We start from the raw sequence: 27,392 nt of genomic DNA, 5'->3' as shown, positions 1-27,392 counted from the left end.
TGGAGAAACCCATTTTGTAGTAGAGTAAAAATTATAGTATAGTGTTTTTAGTATATACACTATTTTATAGTGTTTTGATTTTTAGTATAAGGAGACCAGTATCCCTTTTCTAACTTAGGCAATTGTAATTGACCCATCTGAAGTCATGAAAAGGATTAGGCCAGCTGTGTGTAAGCATATACAAGACAAGTGGTTGAATGTGTTCTCAAGGGCGTCATCTTTTTGAAATCTGATCTCCAAGACTGAAATGGCTGACTTGGTTGCTACTCTGAAATGTTATATTCGTGAATCAGATGAGACTGTAGATAGAGGTGAGAGCTTTGCTGAAGGTCTGTTTTATTTTGAGATCTCTGCAATCCATTCTTCTGAGGAAAAATTAACCTGGAAACATTTAAAAGGAACTTCAGAACATGTTTTATTTACAGAAATATTTTCCCTAATACCTTAGCAATTTTCTTGTTTATAATGATCTCATGTTTGAAAAATATGTGGAAATTGGGCTCTCTGTGACCGCACTTTGGTCTGTTTTTTGTTAGTTAAAACTTTGAGCCAGTATTTTAAGAGTATCCGAAAAATCAACTTTTTAAAGGTTGGCACTGAGATTTCAGAAGTGCTCAGCACCTCTTTGCTGAGAGATGTGCAGCTTTTCTTCGGTCTGTACCCTTTGCAGATGCCTCTGTGTGTGTTGTGTACTTTGCAGCAATGGATGCAGCAATTCTGCTGTTAAAGCATCACTGAATGTCATAGATTTCAGAGATCTGTATTTTTATGGCTGGAAGTGTTCAAGGCCAGGCTAGATGGGGCTCTGAGCAACCTGGGATAGTGGGACGTGTCCCTACCCTTGGCAGGGGCGTTGGAACTTGATCATCTTTGAGGTCCCTTCCAACCCAAACCGTTCAGTGATTCTTTGATTTTTAATGCATTCTTTACTTTTGACTCTCACATTAATAGAAACCTGGCTATGTACCTTTAAGTTAACTAGAAAAATTATCATTTTTTTCTGAGATTACATTTTTCAACATAGGGCACACTGAAACAGGCTTTTAATGAAGCTTTTTGAGTTGCACTTGAATAGTTCTCAGAATCTTCTCTGAGCATCAGTTACGTGCATAGCAATTTGGAACAGAATTATTTTAAAGCATAACAGATCATCTTCTGCTGTTGTGTTGGAGGAAGAAGTGTGGATCAACATACTAGAAAGTGAACAACTCGAGGCTGAAGGTCCTGCACTAAAATGGGAGCTGGGCAGAGCATTTGCATGTAGTTTCTTGAAAGAATTGGAGTCCTTGCATTTTTATCCTGATTCATCACATTTGTAGATGTATGCAAATGAATTCAAGATACAAAGCAGGTGTTGGCTCTAGAATTTTAATACTTGGATGAAAGAGGAATCTTTTTAAAGTACTGATAGTTCTCTAACAAAAATTCCTTAACATCAGAACTATTTAACCTACTCACCTTTTGTTAATTTTACAAGGTGAAGGAAACTCAAAATTGATTAGCAAATAAACAGAAATAATTTTGTGTGTTTTAAAACAGCAAAGAATTTGATGTTTCAACGGAGCTACTAGCAAGGCCTTTTAAAGAAGAACTCCCTTAGATTTCCTAATGTTTTCATCTCTGTCCCCATCTCCTGAACTTGTCTTGTAAAATTCTGTCTGCTACTGCCACCATCAGTCCTTCCAGCTGAGAAACCTTCCCTGGATTTGAGCTATCCCAGGCATTTCCAGCAGAGCTGGAGGGTGTTTGTGTGGGCACTGGGTTCTCTGTAAGGAGCCTTCTGAGGAGAAGGAAACTCGTGTTTTGTTCAGACACTGAACATTTAATTCAGTGCTCTGTTCTTCAGTGAGAGCTATGTGGAATTTTAAGCAAGTCTGTTAATAAATACCATGGAAAAAGAGGTCTTGGAAAAAGAGACACATCCCTCATAGATGGGGACTGTTGTATATGCACATTCTGGGAGGTAATCTCAACAAGAAATGAAGTGGATATTACTGAAATCTGATGTTATACATAAATGTAGGCTGTTTTTCCTTTAAAAATCCAAAGGAGAATAAAGAAACAAACCCTAAACCACAGAAAACCTATGTAGTTTTTAGGTAAATTCAGCCTAAGCAGAGGGAGTCAGCAGAAATGAAGATTCTGATTTGAAGGAAGAGTAGACAGAAACTATGCAAATTTAGGTCATATTGAACTGTAATGCATTTATCCCTTATTTTATATTCATATTCTTTCATTTCTTTAAGCTGTTTTATGAAGACAAAGATGCTACTGAAATACAATTTTTTTCAAGTGTAGAAGCTTTTTAAAATTCAGCTTGTGGAAACAGTTTAACAGTAGGTGAGGTGTTTGCAATATATTTAAGGAAAATAATTAAATTCTGATATGAAATTCTTACGCAGTCAGTTATGAAACACTGTTCTTCAGATGTTTATCCATATATGTTCATTATGAACACAAGTTTTTATGCTCGTGAACTATTAAAGAAAATTTTCCTATTCCTGTAATTTGCTTTTTCATTATTTCCTCCTCCAAGTACTGTCATCCGTGGTGTGTCATTTGCCAGAAACAAAACATTGGAAGAGTTTACTCTTTGGTCAGCTTTTGGCAGAGATACTAATTTTTTTCAGTACTGTTCTTTGCCTTGTTTTCCATCCCCCTCCTCAAGAACAGAACCTCTTAAATCTCCAGTGCAGGCAAACTCTTTGCTTGAACATTTCAAGGTTTGGAATGAGAAATTTGTAATGCCAATTCTAGTAGAAACTGCTGTGAAATGTCTGTACCTGGGCTGTGTATTGCCATTGAACTGGTATGAGCTGTGAAATTGGATGTGTGTATATGTGGAGAAAGAGTAATTAACATTTTCCAAGTATCAGAACTCTTTGCTTTCCTAATTTAGGCAGCTGTTGCTTTGTTAATTCAGCAAAACATTAAATGTTCTTAAGAAATATTCTTACATGCCTCTCCAACCTCTTTGCCTTCCCCCTCATCTGATTCTTATCTTTATCATCCATAATCTTGGCTGCTGTGACTACAGTCTTTAAAACAACAAAGTAAATTGGTGTTTTATCTGCTCTTAAGCGTTTCTGGTTTGTAAATTTAAGTATCTGGCTAATTGCAAATGCTAAGCAGGTTAACCCAGGAGTGGTTCTTGTGCCCAGCAGATGTTGGCAGAGATTGCAGGGTAGCATTGGTTGTTATCATTGTGTGTGATGGATCAGTTTCTGAATGTCCAATAAAATGTTCTGCTTTTTAATTCCTGTTGGTAGGTCCTGCTAAAGCTCCATTAGCTCCAGATAAAATACCTTTCTGACAATGGTTTGTTTTCTTAGCACATCTTGTGTGGGAGATCTTGTCTCTCTGCTGTGGCAGAGTTGGTCTTGTCTGTCTTGTGTGCCAGCTCGTGCCAGTTTAAACTGTTGCAGTGTTTGAGTGGTTTGTGTATGTGGTAATCAGCTCCACTTCACAGCAGAGCACTGACAGAACTCTGGGTCTCAGTTCCAGTCTTTGTTCATATGTTTGTGAGGAAAAATAGCATGGACTTGAGCTCCCAAACCAGGAAATGGAACTGGAGTTGGGAAGTAAGACTTGCTTTAATGCTGCTTCTGAGTTGTGAGAAAATGGTGCTATCCAATGACTGCTGGTCTGCAGCCCTGGCTCAGGCAGCTGCTTCTTTACATCCTGATTTGTAAAAATGTCTTTGCTGTGTTTTGATGTTTAGGGTTTTTTTCAGTATAAGTTAGAAATGTTTCAGAACTTGCAGTTCATTAACTCATTGGGTTTTGTGGCAAGGGAGAAGAGATATGGCTGTGCTAATGCTTCTGTCATTTTTCTCTATTGTGACTTTGTGAAACTGAAGAACTATGAAGTATTTCAGGTTGCTTAATAGGCTTTAGCACTGACTGAACTGGAAAGATTAGTCCTTCTATTAATATTAGAAGTGAGATTTCACTGACCTGGAAGGAGGATGACAGTGCATTATACATCATAGAGGCTACTTTCAATTTGCTGTTTAAGTTGTTTTAAAGTGAAGCAATAGAGATACAAATTATGTTTATTCATACACTCATTATACGTTGGAAAATGTGTTTACATATGTAATACATATGACAAGCCACCCTTAATGTTGTTGTGCTTTTTCAAATGTTTGTGTTGTGAGGATTTTTTTAGGATATCAACTTTTCCTAGGTGAGTTACAAGCCTGGAGTAGAGCTTGCAGTAAAAATGGTTCCCATGTTCACAGCTTGACAAGGTGCTGGCTTTGCATTAAACCGGGGTGGGTCCAGTAACTGTCCAGTGGCAGGACTGGGAGTGAGGGTGTATAGTGCCTACCATTGCCAAGACTGACTGACTGCATTTAGTATTAAGAGTTTCAGGAAGAATGGAAACAAAGGAGTTTCTGTGGAGAGAAGCAAAAGTTGGCAAATGTTTTCAGTGTATTGGTGACAAGAAGCATTTTGTGCTGTTGGAACTCCTAGAATTCCCAGTGGAGCTCTGCTTTGCCGTTCCTTTTTAATATTGTCTTCTGTTGGTGTCCTGATGATGTTCTCTGTGCAGGTTACCATATGTTGCTCCGGCTCCTTCCATGTGATCCGGAGGGTTCCTGGGTGGCTGAGCAATGTGCTCTTGCCCCTGCAGTGTTGTGCTGCTCAGGGCAGCCCTTCAGTCATGTTCCAGGCTTCTGCACAAACTGGGGGTAAATGGGATGTGTCACTGCAGTTGAGAGGCTGATGAAGTGAAATACCACGCTGCAGACTGGAAAATGAGGAAGGCAGATGATGTTTAGTCTTACTTTTATAGCCCCAGAGGCAGAATCAGATCTGTCACTTGCTGGCACAGCAAAGGGAAGATTGTTCTGGGATTATTGACCTTTTTTTGCCCTCTGCAGTTGCAAGCAGCAACCAAGATTGACTGACTGCAGGATGTCAGAATATACTATTCAGGTGAAATAAGTCTTGACAGAAAATCATCTTGTGCTTCTGGACTTGGCATGCAGTCTGCCTTTCATTCTGCACTAGTGCAGTTGTGAGGATCTCTGCATTTGTGTCTCGGTTTTTAGAGAAGGATATCAAGGAATTTATATGAAGTTTGTTACTGCTTTGGTAGAGGATCAGGTCCTTGAACTGACTGCAGTTCCCAAACATCCAGCTCAGCATGTTGTCTGACCTTATGTATTGGAAAGACTCAGAGCTGTCTGGTTTTATGCAGAAGCCTAAGAAGGTGTTAATGTATAGTGGATCAGTGGTGTGTATGTGCCTTGCAGAAGGTAATACAATTTCTGTTACTAGTGGAGCAAAACCACTACATGGAGCTAAGAAATACTGAGGAGTGAAGGATAAAATTGGTTGAGGATGTTGGCCAACCTTGGATTCTGTAAGGTGTGTTCGCTGTGGTTTGCTGTGCTGGTCTCTTCCTGGGGCTTCCTAAGAACCTCAGTTCCTCCTTCATAGCCACACATGGTGAGCAGCCTATGAACTAACTTGAGCTTATGTAAATCAAGCAACTGATAAAATATTTTCAGCTTGTTACAGGGAAAAAAATTCAAGTTTTTTAGCTGTAGCAAAGTACAAGATTGCTTTTAGTTGTTTTTATGGATTCAAAAATTTAGTTCATCCCTGGCAAAATCAGGCATGTAAAACAGGGTACTTGTGTATATGCTTGAATTAAGATTCTCTATAATTTGAAGAGGATAGATGAAGAGGTGCTGCTGCATAACCTGAATCTACTTTAATTTCTGGGCCCAAAAAAATACCTATATGCAGGTCATGGCTTCAGGTGTGCCTGTTTGTTTGAGCTGGAGAGAAAAAATTATCTTAGGTCTGTCAGAGGGATGTTTTCAGTAGATGAGTCAACTGGTCAACAGTGAGACTGTGTTAACCTGCTCAATTTGGCACATATCCCAGGAGATCTCACATTGACTGTGCTGAAGAAGCATTGAGTTTGCTAATAAGTTAAATAAAATTGTCTTTCTAACATCTTATGTTAGTCTAGTGTAAAGGTAATGGTACCCCTTTCAAAGAACACTCATTCTCTTCTTTAATTTCTTTGTATTTGTAAGAGGTGTCTGACTAAGAACTCGCTAAGCATCCTCAATCCTTCAAAATGTTGTGTCAGCACGTGGTGTTCAGTGAGTCACAGGGCTAACTGTATTATGGCTGGTGCAGGGAGGAAAAAAGGTAAGGCTTATTTAAAAAAAAGTGAAAAGGCTTGGGTTTGTCTGCAGAATTTCATGTTATCTTTACAGCTTTCCATAAGAGTGTTTCATAGTTGTAATAAAGTAGAAGGAAATCTTGTAGGAAAGCAGTGAACTGTGTATTGTGTTTAACTGTAGAGGGTTTACTGAAGCCTTTCTGAGCATAAGTATGGGGTTGTTTTTCATTTCAGTTGATGCTGATGAGATCAAACGACTAGGAAAGAGATTTAAGAAGCTCGATTTGGACAACTCTGGTTCTCTGAGCGTGGAAGAGTTCATGTCTTTACCCGAGTTGCAACAGAACCCGTTAGTACAGCGAGTAATAGATATATTTGACACGGATGGCAACGGAGAAGTGGACTTCAAAGGTAAGGCACAGTGCTCTGTGACAGGTGGTGGCACTTCAGCAGAACTCCTGAAGCATCAAAATATTCAAATCCTTCTTCAGCTGAGAAAGAAGGGGTGAAGAAAACTTAGTAATCAAAATAAGGTGCTAATTCCTAGTGAAACTAAATACCAGTAAAACTAGTTTCTCTGGTGCATTAAGGCACTCCTGAAGGAAATGCTTAAAAGAGCAGATTGTTTAGTAACAGCTTTCAAGGGCATGCTGATTTAGGACTACTCATTAAATATCTCTTGAAGTGCATCAGTTCAGACTCTTAATTGTGATGCTATCTGAGGAGAGACTGGAAAAAGTGGGGTGAGCTGTGTGAGTGGTGTGTCTGTGCATTAGTTGTACTTATCCAAATGAAATCTGTTCTTAGTTGGAGAATTTAGAAAATAGAAAGGGGCCTAGACTTTGCTGTTGATACTTCTTTTAGAAGATTCTTTTTAGGTGGATCTTAAAACACTTAAAGTGAAAAAAACCCAAAAGTTTTGATTTAGTACGTTGCTCAACATTTTAGACTTACTTGAAATATTTATGATTAAAAAGGGCCAGGAGGTTATAATGTTCATTCTAATTTATGTTAAAACAGTCTCTGACCCTTAGAAGTGTAATTTCTGTTCAAGGTAATACTTGATATTTCTTGTTGCATATGACTGGAAAAGGTAAATTTCTCAAGGTTTTTTTAGTTGGAGAAAATTCTTTGATCTCATTTATAGTGACAGGTTAAATTTTAAATGAAATATTAACATACAAGAGCTGCTAACCTTTACAATACCCCTCAAATTTCTATAGGGATTAACTAACTGGAATGTTGAGTTTTGATCAAAAGCAGTAATTGTTGTATGGAACTATTCAAAATCCCCTTGTGAAAAAATAGGCAGTGATGAAAGATGATGCTTTATTGTCTGTGACATTGAGCTGTGATTAATACAATCATCAAGAGCTGCTCTTCTTGGGAGGGAGCAGGGAGTTGTCAAAATCAATTTTCTTTTTTCCCTATTTCCTGGAGAAAAATATTTTTCTTAGCTATTTCTTTTAGAGCAGTTTTCAATTTTATAATGTAATTCTTTTAGTTGAGAAACCAGTGTTGAGAGGAGCTGTGCAATTAGAAATCCCCAATGGAGTAGGTTTAGTAGAGATCTCAGGGTTTTCTGTCAGGTTCTTGTGGGAAAGTCCAGCAACAAAATTACTTAAATCCTGGGGTGACCAGGTCTGTTCAGTGAGCACAGTACTGGGTTTGGGGTAGTTCCCACTAAAGAATATTCAAATATCAAAATAGTGGACACTTAGATGTCACCAAGTAGGCAGTATTTAAAAGATATTATGGGAATTTAGGTTCTTTTTACAATTTCTAAAAATTTCTGAATGTTTTTTTCCTTGATTTATTAAATAATACATTTTTATACATGTTTTTCTTGCATTATTTAGAATTTATAGAAGGAGTCTCCCAGTTCAGTGTCAAAGGAGATAAAGAACAGAAGTTGAGGTGTAAGTATTTTGATTTCTCCTTAACAAAAATGTTTTGATTCTCAGAAGATACACTTTTGTTAGCTAAGATTGAGAAATCAGCAAATCCAGGTTCTTATAAAGAATGGGAAATCATGAAGGGAGACTGTAATCTTTTTACACACTTTGTCATTTATTTGTATGAAGATTTGCCAGCACTCTCTTCGGCTGGCAAGGCTGGAGGATGTTGCCTTCTGAAGAACTTCAGTTGCTTCCTGTTTGTTTAAAAATACAATTAGTTTTTTATTATTATTTAAGAACACTTGCTACACAGGTTTTGTGAACCACATGCTTTGCTCTGTGGAGCCTAAGAAGAATATTCAATGTTTTGCTACTTACAGTAGAAAAGCATTAAATTGGTCTTTCAGAACGACAACTCAAGATCCAAACTTTTGGAGTGGGAAAAAGGATAGGCTCAGTCATGGATATAGTTTACAATTATTTAAGACTGAAATGTTTAAAATAAATTCCGTCTTGATGCCAAATTTTTTGCAACAAAGTAACCAGGTGGGATTTTGATTCATCTGTTTCCTGGAAGGTTGTAATTTTTTCTCATTGCCAATGAGCTGCTGGCTTGGGTGCTTTACTTGTGGTTGTGGAGATTTTCCTGTTTGGTGTTTATAGAATTCTTTTACTGCTGGTGCTTAAAACAATTTCAGTTGATATTTCTAAAGTGAGTATATTGTTCTTTTCTGAATACATATGTTCCTGAATGTTTTATATTTATTTTATTTTATTTCTGCAGTCGCTTTTCGCATTTATGATATGGACAAAGATGGCTATATCTCAAACGGAGAGCTCTTCCAGGTGCTGAAGATGATGGTTGGGAACAATCTCAAAGACACTCAGTTACAGCAAATTGTAGATAAAACCATAATTAATGCAGATAAGGATGGTGATGGAAGAATATCCTTTGAAGAATTCTGCGCTGTAAGTAACTTCTGAAGAAAACTTGTGTCATTGACAGGGAGAAAAACCCCTCAAAGTGCTGCTCTGGGAAAAGGGCAAACAGTTGAAAGGTGTATTTTAAAAATTTTGGGGTTAGTACTGAGCTGAATGCTTGAATGTAGCACTTGAGACTTGAAATGGTTGGTTTTCACCCGGGTGGTATATTTGACAAGTTGCCATAAATTCTTTGTAAAAAATAAATAAATGGCACTTTGAAACTTGAACATTTGAAAATGGCAATAATGAGTGTTACACATTAATTTTAAATGGTGTATTAATGAACATGAACCTGGTAACACAGTTTGGGAATTGCTTTTTTTTGCCTACTCTTTGAATTTACAACTTCAGTCCAAACATAACTTGTTCGTAATGAATGGGAGTCCTTAAAAAAAAAAAGGAGGGGGAAATCTGCCATCCCCCCCCAGCTATTACAGCAGAAGGATTCTATTGTTTGCATGTTTGAGGTTTTTTAAGTTTAGTTATTTTTGTGACATCGTGTAAAGCATGTGGTCATCTGCACAAGCTCAGTCCCAGCTTGCAAACACCTGCATGACCTGTTCATTTCTTGCACTGGGCTCTTGGGTTCCAGCCATCCATCAAGTGATGTTGGCTTTTCTTTTGTCCCTGGGCTTCTGCCCAGGCTTCCTGTCTTGTGCTGCTGTTGGATTTTCCTCATTCTTTCTTATAATTTCATCAGTTGTTGCTGACCTCCTGACTAGACATTTTTCACTTCTACAACCTCTTATCCTCTTGCATTTTGCCTTCTCCTAATCTTGTGCTGTCTGTCTGCAAAAATATTTTTTCCTTTGTTCCATTTGGAAGATACCATTTGGCTTTTGAATTTTGCTCACGCATTGTAAGAAGTTCCTCTGACGTGGCACCTTTCCTCTGTATGATTAGTCACACACCTTTGAACACTGGTAATTCCTTTCTGGCTGTGTGCAGTTCTGTCAGAAATCCTGCTGTTCCTAAGGCTCTTTGCTTCTCATGGACAAGTGCACAGCTTTACAGGGTGTTTTAGAAATCAATTGAGCATTTCATTTAACATGCAGAAAAATAATGCAAGGTCAGTATATGAGAAGGGGAGGAATGCCAAAATGGTTTCATTTACCCAGGTTTTCAGGCCGTGGAGTGTGTAAATTGTACTAATATTGAACTACCTTGGTTCATACATCGTTTCTGTCCCTCACAGTACTTGTGAAATGTAGATCAGTGTGGAGGGGCCAGGGAAGTGCTGTCGTTATGATTGACTTGAATGCATCTAGTGTCCCTTGTACCTTTCTAACTTTCAATTCTCATCTTTCTGAATCTTATTTTTCTCCCAGGTTGTAGGAGGCCTAGATATCCACAAAAAGATGGTCGTAGACGTGTGACTCTGTAGGGCACCACCCAACACTTTTGCTTTCTTCTCCATCTCTGAAGATCTGCTCCAGACGTCCAGCAATGCTCTCTGTGTATTTAAATGGAAGTATTTTTCTCTGTGAAGCCACATTTTCCAACATGAGCCTCATGAAGCCAACTAAGTGTTATTGAACTTTTATTCTCTCAATAACTCAGTGTAGCACTTTAAAGTCTGAAGGACAGCAAAGATGGAAAGAGCATATCAGTGTGGCGGAGAAAGGGAAGGGGTTGGCTTTTTAATTTATTTTTCTTCATCTTTTATAACAAGGAAATATCTATCTATATATATATATGTGTGTGTGTATTTATATATAGATATATATGTAGCTTTCTATATGTAGTAGCTAGGTGGGCTTTAATTTAATATACTTGATTCAGAAACAAAACTAGAGTACAAAGTGCCAAGCAGAATATTAACAGTTCAATATATTGATATACATCCTTACTTTTATTTCACACAGTTTTATATATATAGTAGAAGAATGTAAAATTTTAACTGGGTGTTAGGTCAACTCTTTTCCTTTTCCTGTGACTGTTCAGATGTTTCTATATATTGACTGGCTGACAAAGCATTGCTTCTTATGAAATCACCTTAAGTACTTTTTTTTTTTTGTAACACAGGAGACTAAGTTTATTTATACCTGTTAATATATTACCAGGGACTGTGTCTCTTTGCTAAATAACTTAGTACAGTTCTACTTAATATGAGAATATAGTTTAATGCTACTGCCAAGAACTAGTCCTCGTGTGCATAGTGACTGCGGAATGCTTTGATGGCCCTTAGGTCCCGTCACCCAGGGATTGGGAGCAGTTACAGCTGTCCTGAAGCCAGGACACATCTGCTGCTCTGGGTTCAGTTTAGATACAGCTGCTCAAGGTGTTAGATGCATTCACGATTTTCTCTTGTGCTTAGCTTAAATGAAATTAGGATCAATATAACTGTGCAGGATTCCCATCCACTTATTGTATACAGGACTTAGGTTATAAAATGTTCTTGCCATTTAAATTCTGTTGTTTCAACCATTATAGTTTCCCCCCTGCATTTAAAAAATACTACAGGTAGCATAAATAACTGGTAATATTTTATATATATATGTATATAGGATTCATACAGGGGGGAAATCTTGTTAACCTATGCCATAGAGGAGGAAAACTTCACACTATCTAAATTTATACCTCTTGCAATTCTCCAGTCCTTTGCCTGGAGAATTTTTTTCTTTTCTAGATTTGTCCATATCATAATTTGTAACGGAAGGTAACTTGATATATTTGTGTGATATAAAAGTAGCGAGCCATGTTTTACAACTTTATATCATCCCTTCCCTTTTCTGCAGTGGTACTATTGGCTGGAAGAAAAACATTTGCTAGATTTTTTAGGACAGTACATCTTTCCTGTATAGTAGTTTTTCTATTAAAAAAAAATTGTTTTATAATGAGCAGTGGAAAGTGCAGGTTGTCTGAACCTCTTCAGTCGAGCACCTGTCTGCCATAGCTGTTCCTTCAACTGAGTGCTGCACATCATGGGCTCTGTCTGTGAGAGAGAAATCCAGGTGCTTGGTGTCCTTGCATGACATGAAGTTTTGCATGTAGATCGATTTGAAATGTTCCTCTTGTTTACATAATTTGCATAATTTAAAAGATAATGTTGCCAAACTTTGGTAAATGTTAATGTTCAAAACAAAAACCTCCACTACATGTAACTTTTTTCTTCCTCTGGATCAGTACGTGGTTTATAATCCCAGCCAGTGGTTGTATCTGTTCCAGTGTCAACTGCCATGTGCTCTGCTTCAAGGGGGAACTAGTCTTTTGTGAATTTTTTGTACATAAGTATTTGTTACAAACATTTTAGCAAATGCTTTCAACTTCTCTTGCTTGTGCATATCTTGGCTGGCATTATAGAAATTAGTGCTAATGTTATTTCCTTAAGGGGACTGGAAGGGGAGGGATGAGGTGTTTTTTTTTAGTTTGTGTGGGGAAAAATGATTTATGTTGAATGTTTAGTTTTTCCTCTGCATGCTACATCATATGTTGTGGGAACTATAAGAACCTTCATACTATATGAATACAAAATAAAATATTTGAACCTTGCCTGAGGTGCTTCGGTACTTACACAACCTTTCCTGTTCACCTTAAAGCAGCTCTGCACCCTGATCTGAAGAAAACTTGTTTTTGTCTGCTCTTCCATTATGAAGATGTACTGAAAAACTGTACAGGGTGCACAGTCCACTGAACAATTCCAGAGTTCGTTTCAGTGTTTCAAGACTGCTTACGTGTTGGGTTTTGTTTAAAGGCACATAGTTCTCTTTGCCAGGTGTCCAAACTGGATAAAATAGATTGAAATCCTTTTGGTAAGTGGAAGGGGGTTTAAAAACAAAACCAACCAACCCATCCGAACATTAATGTAGGTGGAGAATGAAAGGCAGCTCCTGTCTCAGGGAAAGGTCCAAGCCTTGTGCTGGTCACACCAGCCCTCCCTGCAGAGGTGTGTCCTTCACAGCAGCTCTGCTGTGCTCTCTGGGCTGCAGATGTCTGGGCTTTGCCCTCTTCTTTCTGCTCATTTGGGTTGGCATCAGTATCAATATGCACCTGATTTAGGATAAATAGTAACTATGTTCTTGCCTCACTCTCCCTTGTCTTTCAAGCTAATTGAGGTAAATGCAGATGAGGAACAGAAGATGTGCTAACCAGGGATGTACACCTGGAGCTGCTCAGAATGGACATGGTCTCCCCTGTATAGCCTGGTCTGCTGATGTATTTAGGTGAATTCAGCAAATCTTAACATCTGTTGGCAGCTGAAGGCTTGAATCAATTTGGCTGTAATGATAATCCCATACTGCAAAGTGCTGCTCTGGAAACTTGGACGTTGAGTGAAATGCTTACTGAATGAATTTGCTTGTGTGTTTGATAATCTCATTTCAGTTTTTGTTTTCATTCCCAAGCCTGAACTGCATCATTTTGCAAGAGACTTGGCAACAAGTTTGGCTGGCAAGGTTAGAAGGGCCCATTTTTAAGTTATACTGGGACTCTGTGAGTGGTCTCTCTAATCTCTCCCCCTACTCTTGTGTGCATTTAGCATTTTAAGGAGTTGATACAAGACTTAACAGTTGTTTGTGCTCTGGTACCCTTGTGGCTCTTGGCTTCACTAGGCTGTCCTTACAGATAATTTTCAGGAGAATTAAACAACAGTCTACATATATACAGATTCAGGATTAAGAGCAAGTAAGTTATTTACCTCTTTGTCTTAACTCTTTCCAGCAGCAGCAGAGACTCAGTGGGCAGCCTGCCACTGAACTCTGAATTCCAGTTGACTCTTCCAGGAGATACTAAACCATGATGTGTGGTTATAAACACTTAACTGTGCTGATTCCTTTAGGCTCCAAACATTGAACTCAGAGGCTTTCTGGAGTTCTGACAGCAGCCTCTTAAAACTCTGATGTTCTGAAAATCCGTAATGAAGCATATTTTTCTTGGAGGCTGTCCAGTAGAATCAGGTACTTGTACTTTTGATACAGACACAACCAATTTAAAATACCTTTTAATTACTATACATAAACAACATGTATGTTCAAATCACACATGTCTGAAGGCAGTCAGACTGCACAAACAGTCTCTATTTTCTTCTGAGCTTCCAAATCCAGCTTCTGTAGCTCCAGGCCTCTTGTGTGTCCAGGGGCCTGGTGGACTCCCAGCCCCAGTCCTTGGTGGTGCAGCTCAGAATCTTTCAGCTGCTCTGCTGGCCACTGCCCTAATATTGCCATAAACTTTGGAAGGAGGACTTCCTGCAGAAGAAAGCACAAATTCAGTCAGCAAATGAAATTATCTGTGTCACAAAAATGGATGTTTTGCTCTCACACCTGTGTTAAAAGTGGAGAACTAAGCCCAAGGGTGAGAAGGATGATCAAGGTCAGTCACCCTGTTTTAGTGCAGGTGCAGAGTTAAAAACTGCTGCTGTCAGGGTGAGTTGTCCCCTTTGGCTTCCAAGACCCCTCAGGGAATGCTGCAGCTACATCAGAAGGCAGAACATCTTTCTGCAGCATGGAAAGGGGTTTGGAGCTAGAATCAAGCCCTGGACTCCTCACTTCTCTAAACCTTTTTCTTAAGGCTAATAAGCCAACTGCCAGCAAAGTACCTGCTCCAAATGCATGTATGGACAGGCCAAGGAAGAAGGTAAGAGCCAAAAAGCACTTTTTCAATGCAAGATCTACTTACATGGAGTGGAGACGATTAGATAACAGGACTTACCTAAAATTAGATTGCAAATTGCTGTTCGTGCCATTTTAATGTTCTGAAAAGATCCCAAAATATGAATTTTTCTGTAAAAAGCAAAGTAGCCTTAGTTAATGTAAAAAACCCTCTGTAATTACAGAGTTAATAGCTGGAGGTTAGAGATAAATGTCGAATTCTGTATCAGTGGACTAGTTCCTTTTCTTCACTTGCAAATAATAAAAACCCCAACTGAAATCCAGAAAACCTACAACATAAGACCTGTGTTCTGAATCCTTTTAAAATAGATGTTACAATTTGGAAATTTAACAGTGTAGCAGCTTCAGAAGGAAAACATTGCTGGGTTGAACAGTTCGACTTTGATTGTTCATAGGAAGGAATTCTTACATTGTAGGCAATGACTGAATTGTAGGTGTGCTTCTGACTGTCATTCTCATAACCAAAGGTCAAATAAATACTTGTGTTCATTAAAAATAGCACTTAAATCAAGTTTCTTTTTACTGCTCTACAACAGTTTCAAAAAGTGCAAGTTACCTCCTGGCAGAGGACATGGATGAGCTGAGGGATTGTGCTTTGCCCAGGAGGAAGTCAGTCTGTACTTACGTGTCAGCAAGGACGATGCGTGTCCTGGTTACGTTTTCTATGGTGAATTTGGTTTTTCCACCTTTCCCTGCTATTCTCCCTATTGCTCTTGACAGATGATCTCCTTTCAAAGGTTTGACTGAAATGAGAAGAACATGCCCAGGGTTAACACCAGTGGTGTGTATCCCTGTAATGCTTCCCTTGGTCAAGTTACTGGAAACAACTCATGCCAAGTAATACAAAAACAGCTTCACCGGGCTATACAAATCCATCCAGATTTCGCCTTGTGTGACCAGCAGTGCAAACTGCATCCAATGCTACCTGACTCTGAAGTCTTTGGCATTCAAGAGAAATTGTTCTGCAGAACTGCAGTGGAAAGCTTTCCATTGCATTTCAGGTAGAAGAAGCAGAGCCAAAGTACACCCAGTTAAGAAAGGTAGAAATTAAGTAGATCAGGTTTAGATGCTGCTCTGCAGGGCACTCCAAGGAGCTCCAGTTATACATGAAATAATGGACATTTCTGTTTTTCCTGATGCCTGAGGGCAAGTGACACAAGTGGAACAGGGGAAAAGAAAGAACAGATAATTGTAGGAGGCACACACAGCTCTTGGGATACTGCAGCAGAAACTACTCACCGTCTGTAACTTCAAATGACTCCAGAAAAAGATCATCTAATCTGATGAGAGCAAGAGCATCCTAAAAGAGCAAGAGACTTGTTATCAGCACAAGTGTTCTAGTACCAGAGTTTAAAGCAGGTGTTATCTTTACACATATAAGGAGAATGACATCAGTTGTATCTCTCCATTGAACCTACTAAATAAGAGCTAAAGCTAAATCCACTGCTTTTTCAACAGCAATATCCATATTTCTGTCTAGAGAACCCTACCCATGCTTGGATGGCCCTGCATTCACCCCAGCCCCACCTGTGCTAGTGAAGCCAGTACAGCAGAGGTCTGGAGCAAGGAGCAAGCCTCTACAACACTGTAAAAAATGGATTTGTTTTCTCCAAGTAAAAGCTTGAGCTTGCATAGACTGCAGATTACTGGCTTGGACTAAAGCAAAATGATCAGTCTTGACCTGTGTAGAGCGCCTCAGAGCCAGATTATTGCTTGCCTTACAAAAGCTAAATATGTCCTCTGGTCTATAATTTTAATTACATGCTGTTTGAACGCTACGTTTTTATTCTTCATTATCCTAAAAAATTGAACAACTACTCGATTCACAGTATCAAACATTTATTTCTAGAAAACCACCTAAGGATTTTTTTTTTCTTTCTTTCTTACTGTAATTTGCAGTGAGGCCAAAGACATGATGTGAGCAAATTAGAGCAATCTCACAACTTGGCTGCTGGGAGACTCACCTCTACTTGAAACCCAAGGATAAATGCTTTTACAAAATCAGCTGCTTTTGTCAGGGCACTGAGATCCTTTGTCTCTTGACAAGTCTGCAAGACAAGAAGTTATGTTTGCAAATTAAGACCGTGCAAGTTAGGATCAGGACTTGAAGAATCTGAGGGATACAGACTAACCATAAAAAAACCATATTCAGTTAATGCTTGTATATTGTGTTTAACTGAAAGACACAAATAATAGGGCTCTGTGCTTTTTTGTCATGTTGACCCTCAACAAGATGAATGCATCAACTGCCCCAGGCTGTGCTTGGAGAGGAGAGAAGAGAGAAGGTGCTGAAAATTTCCATCTCCACTGACTGAGAAGCCTTTTTATTGAGAAAACACAAAACCAACACCAACTACATGGAAACAGAGAACAGCAGGAAAAAAAAGAGAAGGATGATAATGGCAGGAGAGTTATTCTAATGATAATCTAAAGATGTCTCAGCAGGTGAATGAAACTCAAAGTTTTCAATCATCATGATGGATATGGACTAAGTGAAATCTGCTTGATCAAGAACAAAACCATCTTGATTTTCACCAGACATCATTTCATATCAAAAAGTGCGGTTAAAATCCCAGATTTTGCCCCTGCACAGTTAGTGAATGGAACTACAAGAGTTCCTGCTTTCCCCTACCATTTTCTTTAAGTTACTTCTAGGAAGTGTAAATAAGGAATAGTTCTGTCACCTTTCCTCTAGTTTCTGTCATCACGCCTGTAGGATTTCAAGGTTAGGAAGCAAAATGCCCGTTGGTGTCTGTATTTTCATTATTACATTGGAAGATCTCATATGCATTGTTCATACAGTAAGTTTTATGTCAAAGCATTGGATCTACACTTATAAACTGCTAATCTGAATATTTCTGAGAAGGAATTAGGATAAAGAATGAGCATCTACAACATTTAGAGGTCTGTGCTGGTATCTGTGCCCTAAAGTTTTCCAATGCAATCCATTAAAGAAAAATCACAAGTAGTCAAATACTACAGGCCCTTATTGTTTGACTCAAAGACATTAGAAGATCTGGTGCCCACTCAAAAGACACTGCTCAGTCATTGTCAGGGAAGTACGTGGTAGCGTTAAATAGCAGGTAAACACTGAATTCCAGAATCACATCTAACACATAGACTAAAATTCTTCCTTAATGCTACAGTACATAATTTTCTCCTACAAAAACTGAACACTCCCCCAGCTCCTGCTGGCCCCTCCTGTAGCAGATTTACACTTTGGATTTTACTTAAAATACTTGTTCTGAACAATAATTGCCAGATTTCATCTCAGTAGATGAAACTACACTGTCGATTTTTTGAAGCATCTGGGATTTAGGACATGTCTCTAATCTGTGAACACCCATGAGGAGAGGCCTTAGAGTCGTAGAATGTCCAGGGATTGGAATGGACCTTAAAGATGACCCAGTTTTAACCCCCTTACCATGGGAGGGACACCACCTAGACCAAGTTGCTCAATGCCCCATCCAACCTGGATTTGAACGCTGCCAGTGATGGAGCATCCACAGCAACCCTGGGCAGCCTGTTCCAGTGCCTCACCACTTTCATAGTAAAATATTCCTTCCTGATATCTAACCCAAATTTCCTCTCTTTCAGTCTGTAGCCATCCCCCTTTGACCTGTCACTACAGTTCCTGACGGAGTCTCCCTCCAGCTCCCCTCCAGACGCGGGGAAGTCGCTATGAGCTCTCACACAGTCTCTCCCAGGCAGTGGGGAAGGCACGAGGAGGGCTCTCCCTTTACCTTGATCTCAACATTTCTCGTTTTCAAGTTGAACCTGATCTGAAGCTGCAGATGCTCCACGATGGGCGTGAATATCTTCATCCAGTTCTCCTTGAGCGGCGTGTACCTGTTGGCCGGCACGGGGATCTTCCTCAGCTCGCCCTTTCCGACCTGCCAGGGGAAAGCGACACCGCAGGCCGTGAGGGGACGGGGTCAGCCCGAGGACCGAGACCCGAGGGCCGGCGCTCCCCGCGGCGTACCCCGAGCGCCTCTGCGGACACGGGAGGGAACGCGGGCCGCTTGCTGGGCTGCGGCCCCGCCGTGTCCATGGCGGTCCCCGCCGGCTCCTCGCCGTCCGCCCGCCGCTTCCTCCGCTTCCGCCGGGACACGACGCTGGTGAATCCGCCGCCCGGCGCCGCCGCCGCCGCCTCGGTCTCCATGTCGGCTGCGGGTCCCCCACGTGGTGCCGGCGCCGGAAGGGGCGGGCGCTGCTGCCGCATCCGCCGGGGCGGCTCCGCGGGCGGAGGAAAGGAGGGATGTCGGGGGCGCCGGCGCTGGAGCGGCCGCAGGTGGTGTCGCACGCCCAGCAGTCGCTGAGCTACACCGTGTTCGACTGCAAGTGGGTGCCCCGCAGCGCCCGCCTGCTGTGCCTGGGCAGCGCCGCCCGCGGCACCGGCGTCGTGCAGCTGTACGAGCTGCGCGGGGCCCGCCTGGAGCTGCTGCGGGAGGTGAGCGGGGCCGGGGGGCAAACACCGAGCCTGGGCTGCCTGGGAAATGTGCTGGTCCCGCCGTGTGCTGTCGCTCAGTGATAAGGGGTGACTTTATCGCTCTCTGCGACTTCATGAAAGGACGGTGTAGCAGGTGGGGATCAGCCTCTTCTCCCGGGCAACCAGCGAGAGAGGACGAGAGGATGTTGTAGCCAGGTGGGGATTGGTCTCTTAGGCAACCAACAGTAGGACAAGGGGACACGAGTTTAAGCTCTGCCAGGAGAGGTTTAGGTTGGATATCAGGAAGAAGTTCTTTACAGAGAGAGTGGTCAGGCATTGGAATGGCCTGCCCAGGGAGGTGGTGGATTCTCCGACCCTGGAGGTTTTTAAGGTGAGACTGGAAGTGGCACTGAGTGCCGTGATCTGGTAAAGGGACCGGAGTTGGACCAAGGATTGGACTTGATGACCTCGGAGGTCTCTTCCAACCCAACTGATTCTTTGATTCCGTGACACTCAGAAGCTGCGCCAGAGGTGGTTCAGGTTGGACATCAGGGGCAATTCCTTCACAGGAGGAGTGATTAGACCTCGCAATGGGCTGCCCACGGAGGTGGTGGAGTCACCATCCTGGAGGTGTTTAAGCGCAGACTGGACGTAGCTCTCAGTGCCTTGGTGTGGTTGACAGGATGGTTTGGCCACAGGTTGGATTCAATGGTCTTGGACATCTTTTCCATCTGTTTACTGCCACTCATCTGGCATGTGTTCCTTGCATTGTTGTCGTGGGTTGCCTTACAGGTTACAGGGCTCTGGCTGTGTTTGATGTGCTTTTTTTGTAGGAATGTGTTTCTTTTTTACCTCAGACTGATCTTTAACCAGAGGCCCATCCTCAGGGGTAGCGGCGCCTCAGGCGCATAAAGCCCCACCAGGCCACAAGTAAATATGTTGTTTTTCTTTAAGACCAGTAAACCCCCTGTTTTAATGTGCACAAGGAAATAAAATCCAAAGTGCAGCTTGCCTTTGATAGCATTTTGGTAGCATTTTGCACTAAATACCCCATGTATGTTTCACTGACACCTGTGGACCCCCTAGAGCTGCGTGGTCTGTGCGTGCGTTGCCTTTTCCATGTGCTGACACAGACCTTTCCTTTCTTCAAAAGATTGAAAAGCCCAAACCTATAAAATGTGGGACTTTCGGTGCTACATCTCTGCAGCAAAGATACTTAGCCACGGGAGATTTCGATGGAAACCTTAACATATGGTAAGTACGGATATTATCTGGAAGCTTTTTGCCTTGATGTTGTGTTTGTCTGTCTGAACAGACTTTTCTGTATGTGGGTTTTGCATGAGATGCTCTCCATGCTGCCTGTGGTTGGGACACTGAGATTAGCTCAGTTGGTTAAAACTTGGTTGTAATAATGCCAAGGTCATGGGTTCAATCCCCTGTATGGGCCATTGACTTAAGAATTGGACTCGATGATCCTTGTGGGTCCCTTTCAACTCAGAATAGTCTGTGATTCTGTGACCCAGTGTAAACTTGACTGGCTACTGTATTTGGACCGTGCCTGTTTTCTAAAAACAGGGTGAAATCTGCACAGTGTTTAATTCATTCCCATCTTCTGTGTGCAGCTACAAAACCCTGTTAAAATTCTGTGAAGTCTTTCTCTGAAAAGAGGCTTTTGAATGGATACACAAATGCAAACAATAGGTTGTGTTCAACCTGAATTTTATATCTAGATTAAATATGTATTTTTAATCTTGAAGTCTTAAATGTTTTTTCAGGTCCCTGAATAATTTTCGTAATAATTTTCAGATAAATTTACTAGCAAATAAAGCAATAGTGTCAAAAGGGGATTTTTTAATTATCTTTATATTTCCTTTGTCAAGGAGTTATTGATTCTTGTTGGAATAGCAGGAATGACATGGAATAGTCACTAGTTAAAATGTAAAATAAAATTCTGAAGGATTCTCAAAGAATGGGAACCAGTGGGAAGTGAACCATGAAATTCATGGCTGGATACAATATTGACCTGAAGTTGAGAACAGCAGTCAGAGCTAGTGGGGATCAGTGAATCAGATAAATAATTTTATAGATTTACTGAAAGCAGAGCTAATTTGAGTATTTTGGTCTGTAATGTGATTCATTTTTAGCCCAACATAAAAGCTAGGTCTGAAGGGCTGCTGTGGTGAATCCCACAACTGCCAGGGAAGTCGAGAATTGAGCAAAACCTTTCAGACCAGTCCAAAGCAGTAGCCAAAGAAGGAATCAAACAAAGACTTGTGGTTCTTAATGGTGATATCCATATTTTGTTGTCACTGTTAGTTTGAGCTTATATGATTTATGCTCAAATTTCCTCTCATTTTTATACAAATCCTGAGTGTCAAGGAAAATGCCACATTATCTGTTCTTTTTCTTTCTTGCCTAGGAATTTAGAAGCTCCTGAAATACCAGTGTATTCTGTGAAAGGTCATAAGGAAATCATAAACAGTATAGATGGTGTAGGTGGCTTAGGAATTGGGGAAGGTGCACCAGAAATTGTGACTGGCAGTCGAGATGGTGAGTTAGTGAACTCTGCAAGTCTTCTCAGTTCCTGTGAGCCTGTGAGCTCTGATGGCAGGGCACAGTCTGCCATCTGAACTAGTTACAAGGCTGTTGCAACTAGTTTTTCATACACTGTCTTTTGAATCTTGCTTGGGACAAATTTTCTCTTAATTCTTTTAGAAGCTGTAGATAAGCAAAATGCACTGTTGTCACTGAGGTTAGGACAGAAGGAATACAAAGCAGAATAAATACAAAATATCAGCTAGAGAAAATACATCCTTAAATGCTTTCACTTTGTTTCTTTTTGGTTTTGTCGTTCTTTCTTGTATCCACTAAACGCAGTCAGGCTTTTTGGAAGATTTTTGAATAATCAGTCTGAAAAGCAAAGGGCTTTCCTGGGAAAATGAACACAACTTATCCCTAACACAAAATCCATTGACTTTCTTCCCCAGGAACTGTGAAGGTGTGGGACCCAAGGCAGAAGGACACTCCTGTGGCTAATATGGAACCTGTACAGGGGGAGAGCAAAAGAGACTGCTGGACAGTGGCATTTGGTAATGGATCAGATTATGACTGTTCCTCCCTCTAATATGACTGGCCTTTGATGATTATCAGTGCATTTCAGGATGTTATGGAATAGTTTTATTTTGGATAGATGCAAAAGTAGCAGGTTTTGCTTTTCGATATTGCCAAATATCTGTGGGGTTTATGTTGGGGTTTTTTTTCAAAATAAGCCAGTTTTATGATAGTTTGATTGAAGGTCTCTTCCAGCCTAAATGATTCACTGATTCTGTGGTTTCATAGATAAGCTGTGCAAGCTTTATTTTTATGCATAGGAATGTAAAACCAGTATATCCAGCTGTGTGGTCCTGAAGGAGTGTAAATGGATTGGTGCCATCACTGTTGTAGTGCAGTTCCAACTACCAAGCATTAAGGCATTAGTTTAAGAGAAGGTACTTAAAGAAAACAGCAGTGCTTGATGTGAGCTCTGCATTTTTCTTTTGGGCAGAACAAGCTCCTTATGTTCTGCAGAAGATTTTTCTATACGCTTCAGGTTTGAAAACCATCCAGTTCATTAAATCTTAATATCCCAATTGTAAGGGAGTTTTTTGGTGTTGCATGAATGTAAATTGAAATTACAGGCTTAGGACTTCTAAAATTCACAGGCTAAAGAGGGTTTGTGTTTTCTGATGAATTCTTTCTCTGTGTCCAGGCAATGCTTACAACCAAGAGGAACGTGTCGTATGTGCTGGATACGACAACGGGGACATTAAATTGTTTGACTTAAAAACCATGTCACTGCGGTGGGAGACCAACATTAAGAATGGGGTAAGGAAACCATAAAAGTATTTTTCATTCCAGCTGCTTTGCAGGATGGAAAAATTAAAAGGACTCTGTCTGTAAAACTTACTCAGAAGATGTTTCTGCTAAATTGTACCAAGGAATAATTTTCTTTAAGTTCAAAAAATTGTAGTCCTCAAATTCTTGATCAAGACAGAATAGGGTATTTTTCAGTGGATTCCTGTCTTCAGATGAACTTGCTATTTCCAAATTGGTGGTGATGTCATTGTAGGAATAATGAATGATTAATATATATTTACAAATCAAAAAACACTCATTCTTTTTAAGCAGTGGCTAAATTTCAAGACTGAATGTATCTTTTTATATTTCCAGGTTTGCAGTGTGGAGTTTGACAGAAAAGATATAAATATGAACAAGCTGGTGGCCACATCACTTGAGGGAAAATTCCATGTTTTCGATATGAGAACTCAGCATCCAACCAAAGGTTTTGCTTCTGTTTCAGAGAAGGTATGGGGAGACAGAGAATTTCTCAATAAGAGACAAACTTTCTGAATATATGCTGTCAAAGTACTCCAGATGTAGTATAAATACCTAGCAGATTGCCAGGTCACTTTATAAAATAGTATTTTTATTTTTTTTTTACTTAGTGAACAAAATCTGATGATAATTAGGGAAAAGCCAGTTTTGTGGTGAAGCTCTTTTATTTTTTTCTAGAAAAAGCTGAGTTTCAATATAATGTCTTCACACTCAAAGCAGATAAGGTGTTGGAAGTACTTTGACTCTGAATGGAAGAATCGCTGTTTGTAATAATGGAAATGGGAAAATTTGTTGCTCATTTAGTGTGTCTAAGCTTTTCCTTGTGGATATTTACAGCCAGATATGCATTAAGTCAGAGCACGTGTGCTGGGGTTTTTCCCTAAGTGATTTTCTGTTGCTACATGATCTTGCTGTGCCCTGGTTGAGGTTTAAACTTGAAGTGTAGACTGTTCGTTGTTTGCCCAGTGTTTGTAGTGTATTCCCTTCCAGTAATGAATTTAAGAGATGTCAGACAGTGAAATTACCCATCCACCCTAAGAAGGCTGGACCCTTTTCATACAAGTTGTCTCTGTTTTAATATCCTGCACCCTTTCCTGTGAAACCCATCACTAAATGACTTATGTACAATGCTGATTTTTATTTTCTTTTATTAGGCACAAAAATCTACCATATGGCAGGTCAGGCACCTGCCACAGAACAGAGATATCTTTATGACAAGTGGAGGATCTGGGAGCCTTCATCTCTGGAAATAGTAAGTGATTATTTCTCCAGCCAGGAATAAGAAACCATCTGCTTAGTCTTGTAAGAAAGAATCTTTCTGCCAATGATGAGTGGGGTCCTGCTTCCAACCTCAGAATATCTAGTTAAAATTATTGGTTACAAATGCAGTAGAAAGAGTGACTTCAGTGGCTGTACTTGATCTGGAATCTTGAATTACTCCGTAAGAGAATGTGACAGCACAGGTAAATTTTGCTCTTGTCAGTTGTCTTGAAGATCTAATTATAATTCTTGGTTAACAGGGTGATAACTGGAAGAAAATGGTTTCTTAAAATTCTCATACTGAAGCAGTTATTTCTGAGAAGAATATTGAAAGCTTCAACTTCCAATGATTCTTATGTTTACATCTTCTTACATTATATGGAAAAATAGTTTAATCATCCTAAAGAGAGCAAAGAAGGAACGTTAAGTTTCAGAGTGATGGCTGAGATGAAATTTTCCTGCCTGTGGCAAAAGCCAAAGGGTTGAAAAATGAAGGGCTATAGGACAGAGGTGTCAGGATTCAAAATTTCCTGCCTCCTTTTTTCTTTCATAGAACACCTACTAAGTACTCAGTGTGGCTATAGCTGGATCTGATTATTCATTATTTTTCATGACAGACATTTATTTGCCTTATCTTTAGAACAGGAAATAAAGAGGATAATGATGTGTTTGTAAATTCTAAGCACATGTTTTTGTTTGCCTTTCCCCCCTGCCAGCGAGTACCCGGCTCAGCGCTCCAAGAAGGATTCGGAAGGAGCTGAGATGGGCGTGGCAGGGTCTGTCAATCTCCTGCAGAACGTGACTCTGTCAACACAGCCCATCTCCAGCCTGGACTGGAGCCCTGACAAAAAGGGCCTGTGTGTTTGTGGGGCCTTTGACCAAACTGTGAGGGTGCTGATAGTTACAAAACTTAACAAAATTTGACAGGAAAACTAAAATTTCTGATGAGAATGCAGCAGAGTTTGCAGTCTGTAAATACAGGAGGGGGGAGCCCTTCTGTTTCTAATTTAATTTCTCCCTTAATAAAACTGGATTAAAGAATAGAAACTAGATCTTTCTATTGAAAGTTCAGATAAGTGCAGTTACAGTTGTTTGACTGATTGTGCTGCGATGACTTGAAGTTGCCTGGGCACAAAACTTTTACCTTCTAGAAATGTGAATTTACACTAAAAATAAGATGTGCCTTTGTGGTAACACAGCTGTGTAATTTCAGAGTCCACTTTAGTTTGTGTTCAGTTTATCAATAGTGCAAATCTCTTCACACTTGTTAAATGGTTTGGATTTTTTATATGTAGTATTCTCCATGTGAATTCATGCAATGGAAACTACTATACAATTCCTCACAGAAACCTCTTGTGTTACTGGATTTAATAATTAGAATGTCTGTTAAACTGAGCATTTTTTAATACACTAGAGAAATTAGAACTAATGCTGAAATATTCAGGTTTAATGGAGTAAGCTTTTTATTGAAGTTCATACAGAAATTATTGAGTAAAATGCACTATTTTATTATTTTAGTTTGGTTTCATAACAAGTTTTTTATATTCTGTTGTTTTTATCTGTGTTGCAACCTTGTATTCTACAAATAAAATTGTATGGAGTGTTGTCTTAATATGAGCAAAGTATATTATTCAAACATACAGAGATTTAGAGAAGGAATGTACTTGGATAGGTAAGTACTTAGATAAAACTTCACTCATTTCACAACACTAAAACTTACCTGCATTGTGAAAAACTTTAAAAAGTACCTAAAGTACTGTCTTTTTAAAAAATTTTTATGGATTCAGTGTTTCTTCAAAACCCAGTGTGACCAAGAAGCTTTGTTACTGCAGTTTACTGTTACTGTAATTGTAACTCCCTATTACTTCTCTCCAATGTGTTTCTTTTCTGATTTTACCAGTGTGTGCTGCTGTCACTTCTTTTTCTCAGGCACATCCAGTTACTGTCCTCTATTTGTGGATGTAGGGTGGGAGTTTTCTTAATTGCAGCAAATTTTATTTGTCACTTTTTAGTCTGGTATTAGCTTTCAGCTGACTTGTATGTCCATATGCAAGTTTCAGATAAAAATACTTATTTCTGAAACAAGATTGTGATGGGAAAACGTCTTTGTCCGGGTTAACAACAGAAAACTCACTAAATCACAATTTAAAAGGGAAATAGGATGCAAATTTCCCTGTGTGTTGTTAGTCAGCTCTGTTGTGGAGAGCATGAGGTGACAAGCTTTGGAGAGAGAAACTTCAGACGTTTTCTCTCATCTGAAATCCCAGCTACATACAAGTGTGATAAAATTGTCCTTACTAACTCCTGGCTACCTCAATTGATTAAACCAACTGAGGAAAAAGAAGAACCTGTGGGCAGAAAAGGCTCACAGGCTATTAAACCACAAGCCTTGTGGAATGGAGAAATCCTTCATGCCTGTGTAGCAGAGGGTGGGCAGGAGGAAAATTGCAACAGACCATAAACCCCATGTGTCTGTGGAAGTCCATGGTTGTAGTAGGTCACAGATACTCTGCTCCAGCTTGCCTTTGAACTTAGATTCTTTTCTCAGGTTTAACAAGGGCCAGCAAGCATGAAAACACAGGGAATGTAGGTTAAATATTTAGTGGATGACAAAGATTTATGAGATCCAGTTGTCTTCCCTAAGACTTGATAGTTTGCTTTCAAGTGTAATATTTAGTATGTGATTTTTTTTGACCCAAGTAATCCCATCTGCTTTTGTGCATAGCATAATGCTGAAAGCATATTCTGAAATTATTTTAAATGTTATCCCTCTTAGGGTACATGCCAGAAGGAGGGAATAGGGGGAACCATTGCTCTGCAATTCACTCTGGTGTGGAGTTCAAAGAATTCGAGTGCAAAATGCACCATTCAGGGATGGCCTCCATTAGCTTTGTGCTGTAAATAAAATATACTCACTGAAAGGTGTGCTAAGCAGTGGAAATCAGTGGAAATAGGGTTTTTCTTTTTAATAGTAACTCTCAGTCAGTGTAGGTACCTGTAAGAGAAAAGACCTCTTGAGTGCAGGACTGGGCTCTTGGTGCTATTTTTATGTACTTGTCCTGCAGTAAAAATGTCCCTTATACAAACAACTCCAGGGAGATCTCCTAGTGAGCCAGCATGATGGGGATACAAATTAGAGCAAGAATTAAGAAACAACCGTTCTTAAAGCTTCATGGGCCTTAAAAAGATGAA

General features: G+C 39.9%; 3 protein-coding genes across 4 annotated transcripts in view; 2 read left to right on the top strand and 1 right to left on the bottom strand.

Moving 5' to 3' along the window:
* PPP3R1 (protein phosphatase 3 regulatory subunit B, alpha) overlaps nucleotides 1-12,524 on the top strand; it is a 38,814-nt gene extending 26,290 nt beyond the window's left edge. For both annotated transcript variants that reach the window (XM_071582088.1, XM_071582089.1), the window contains exons 3-6: nucleotides 6,385-6,561; nucleotides 8,010-8,069; nucleotides 8,833-9,017; nucleotides 10,361-12,524. In XM_071582088.1, coding sequence (XP_071438189.1) covers nucleotides 6,385-6,561; nucleotides 8,010-8,069; nucleotides 8,833-9,017; nucleotides 10,361-10,408 — 470 coding nt within the window. In that variant the 3' untranslated portion in view covers nucleotides 10,409-12,524. The remainder of the gene's footprint in view (nucleotides 1-6,384; nucleotides 6,562-8,009; nucleotides 8,070-8,832; nucleotides 9,018-10,360) is intronic.
* Nucleotides 12,525-13,955: 1,431 nt separating this feature from the next.
* Nucleotides 13,956-18,826, bottom strand: PNO1 (partner of NOB1 homolog). The gene is made up of 7 exons (XM_071548093.1): nucleotides 18,621-18,826; nucleotides 18,382-18,531; nucleotides 16,603-16,686; nucleotides 15,878-15,938; nucleotides 15,264-15,381; nucleotides 14,679-14,749; nucleotides 13,956-14,215 (listed from the first exon to the last, which is right to left on the bottom strand). Exons 1-7 carry the CDS (start codon nucleotides 18,798-18,800, stop codon nucleotides 14,148-14,150), a joined length of 732 nt encoding a protein of 243 aa, XP_071404194.1. The 5' UTR covers nucleotides 18,801-18,826; the 3' UTR covers nucleotides 13,956-14,147.
* A 50-nt stretch (nucleotides 18,827-18,876) lies between these two features.
* Nucleotides 18,877-25,812, top strand: DNAAF10 (dynein axonemal assembly factor 10). Its single transcript, XM_071582084.1, has 8 exons — nucleotides 18,877-19,088; nucleotides 20,221-20,321; nucleotides 21,487-21,617; nucleotides 22,055-22,156; nucleotides 22,816-22,931; nucleotides 23,277-23,411; nucleotides 24,095-24,192; nucleotides 24,917-25,812. The coding sequence occupies exons 1-8, from the start codon at nucleotides 18,897-18,899 to the stop codon at nucleotides 25,122-25,124; spliced, it is 1,083 nt and encodes a 360-aa protein (XP_071438185.1). The 5' UTR covers nucleotides 18,877-18,896; the 3' UTR covers nucleotides 25,125-25,812.
* Nucleotides 25,813-27,392: the final 1,580 nt, after the last annotated feature.

This window comes from Pithys albifrons, chromosome 2, assembly GCF_047495875.1.
Source record: "Pithys albifrons albifrons isolate INPA30051 chromosome 2, PitAlb_v1, whole genome shotgun sequence".
In the NCBI taxonomy this organism is placed as follows: Eukaryota; Metazoa; Chordata; class Aves; order Passeriformes; family Thamnophilidae; genus Pithys; species Pithys albifrons.
Note: the sequence above shows the minus strand (reverse complement) of the source record. Positions and strands in the feature narration are given on the sequence as shown.

What these genes read in the sequence shown, in the direction of transcription:
- PNO1 (XM_071548093.1), bottom strand. Translation starts at nt 18,800, where the DNA reads ATGGAGACCGAGGCGGCGGCGGCGGCGCCGGGCGGCGGATTCACCAGC. An exon ending in CGAGAAATGTTGAGATCAAG is followed by an intron (nt 16,687 to 18,381) that starts GTAAAGGGAGAG and finishes CTTGTCTTGCAG; the next exon opens with ACTTGTCAAGAGACAAAGGA. An exon ending in TCCTTGGGTTTCAAGTAGAG is followed by an intron (nt 15,939 to 16,602) that starts GTGAGTCTCCCA and finishes TTGCTCTTTTAG; the next exon opens with GATGCTCTTGCTCTCATCAG.
- DNAAF10 (XM_071582084.1), top strand. Translation starts at nt 18,897, where the DNA reads ATGTCGGGGGCGCCGGCGCTGGAGCGGCCGCAGGTGGTGTCGCACGCC. An exon ending in TGTGACTGGCAGTCGAGATG is followed by an intron (nt 21,618 to 22,054) that starts GTGAGTTAGTGA and finishes TTTCTTCCCCAG; the next exon opens with GAACTGTGAAGGTGTGGGAC. An exon ending in AGCCTTCATCTCTGGAAATA is followed by an intron (nt 24,193 to 24,916) that starts GTAAGTGATTAT and finishes CCCCCCTGCCAG; the next exon opens with CGAGTACCCGGCTCAGCGCT.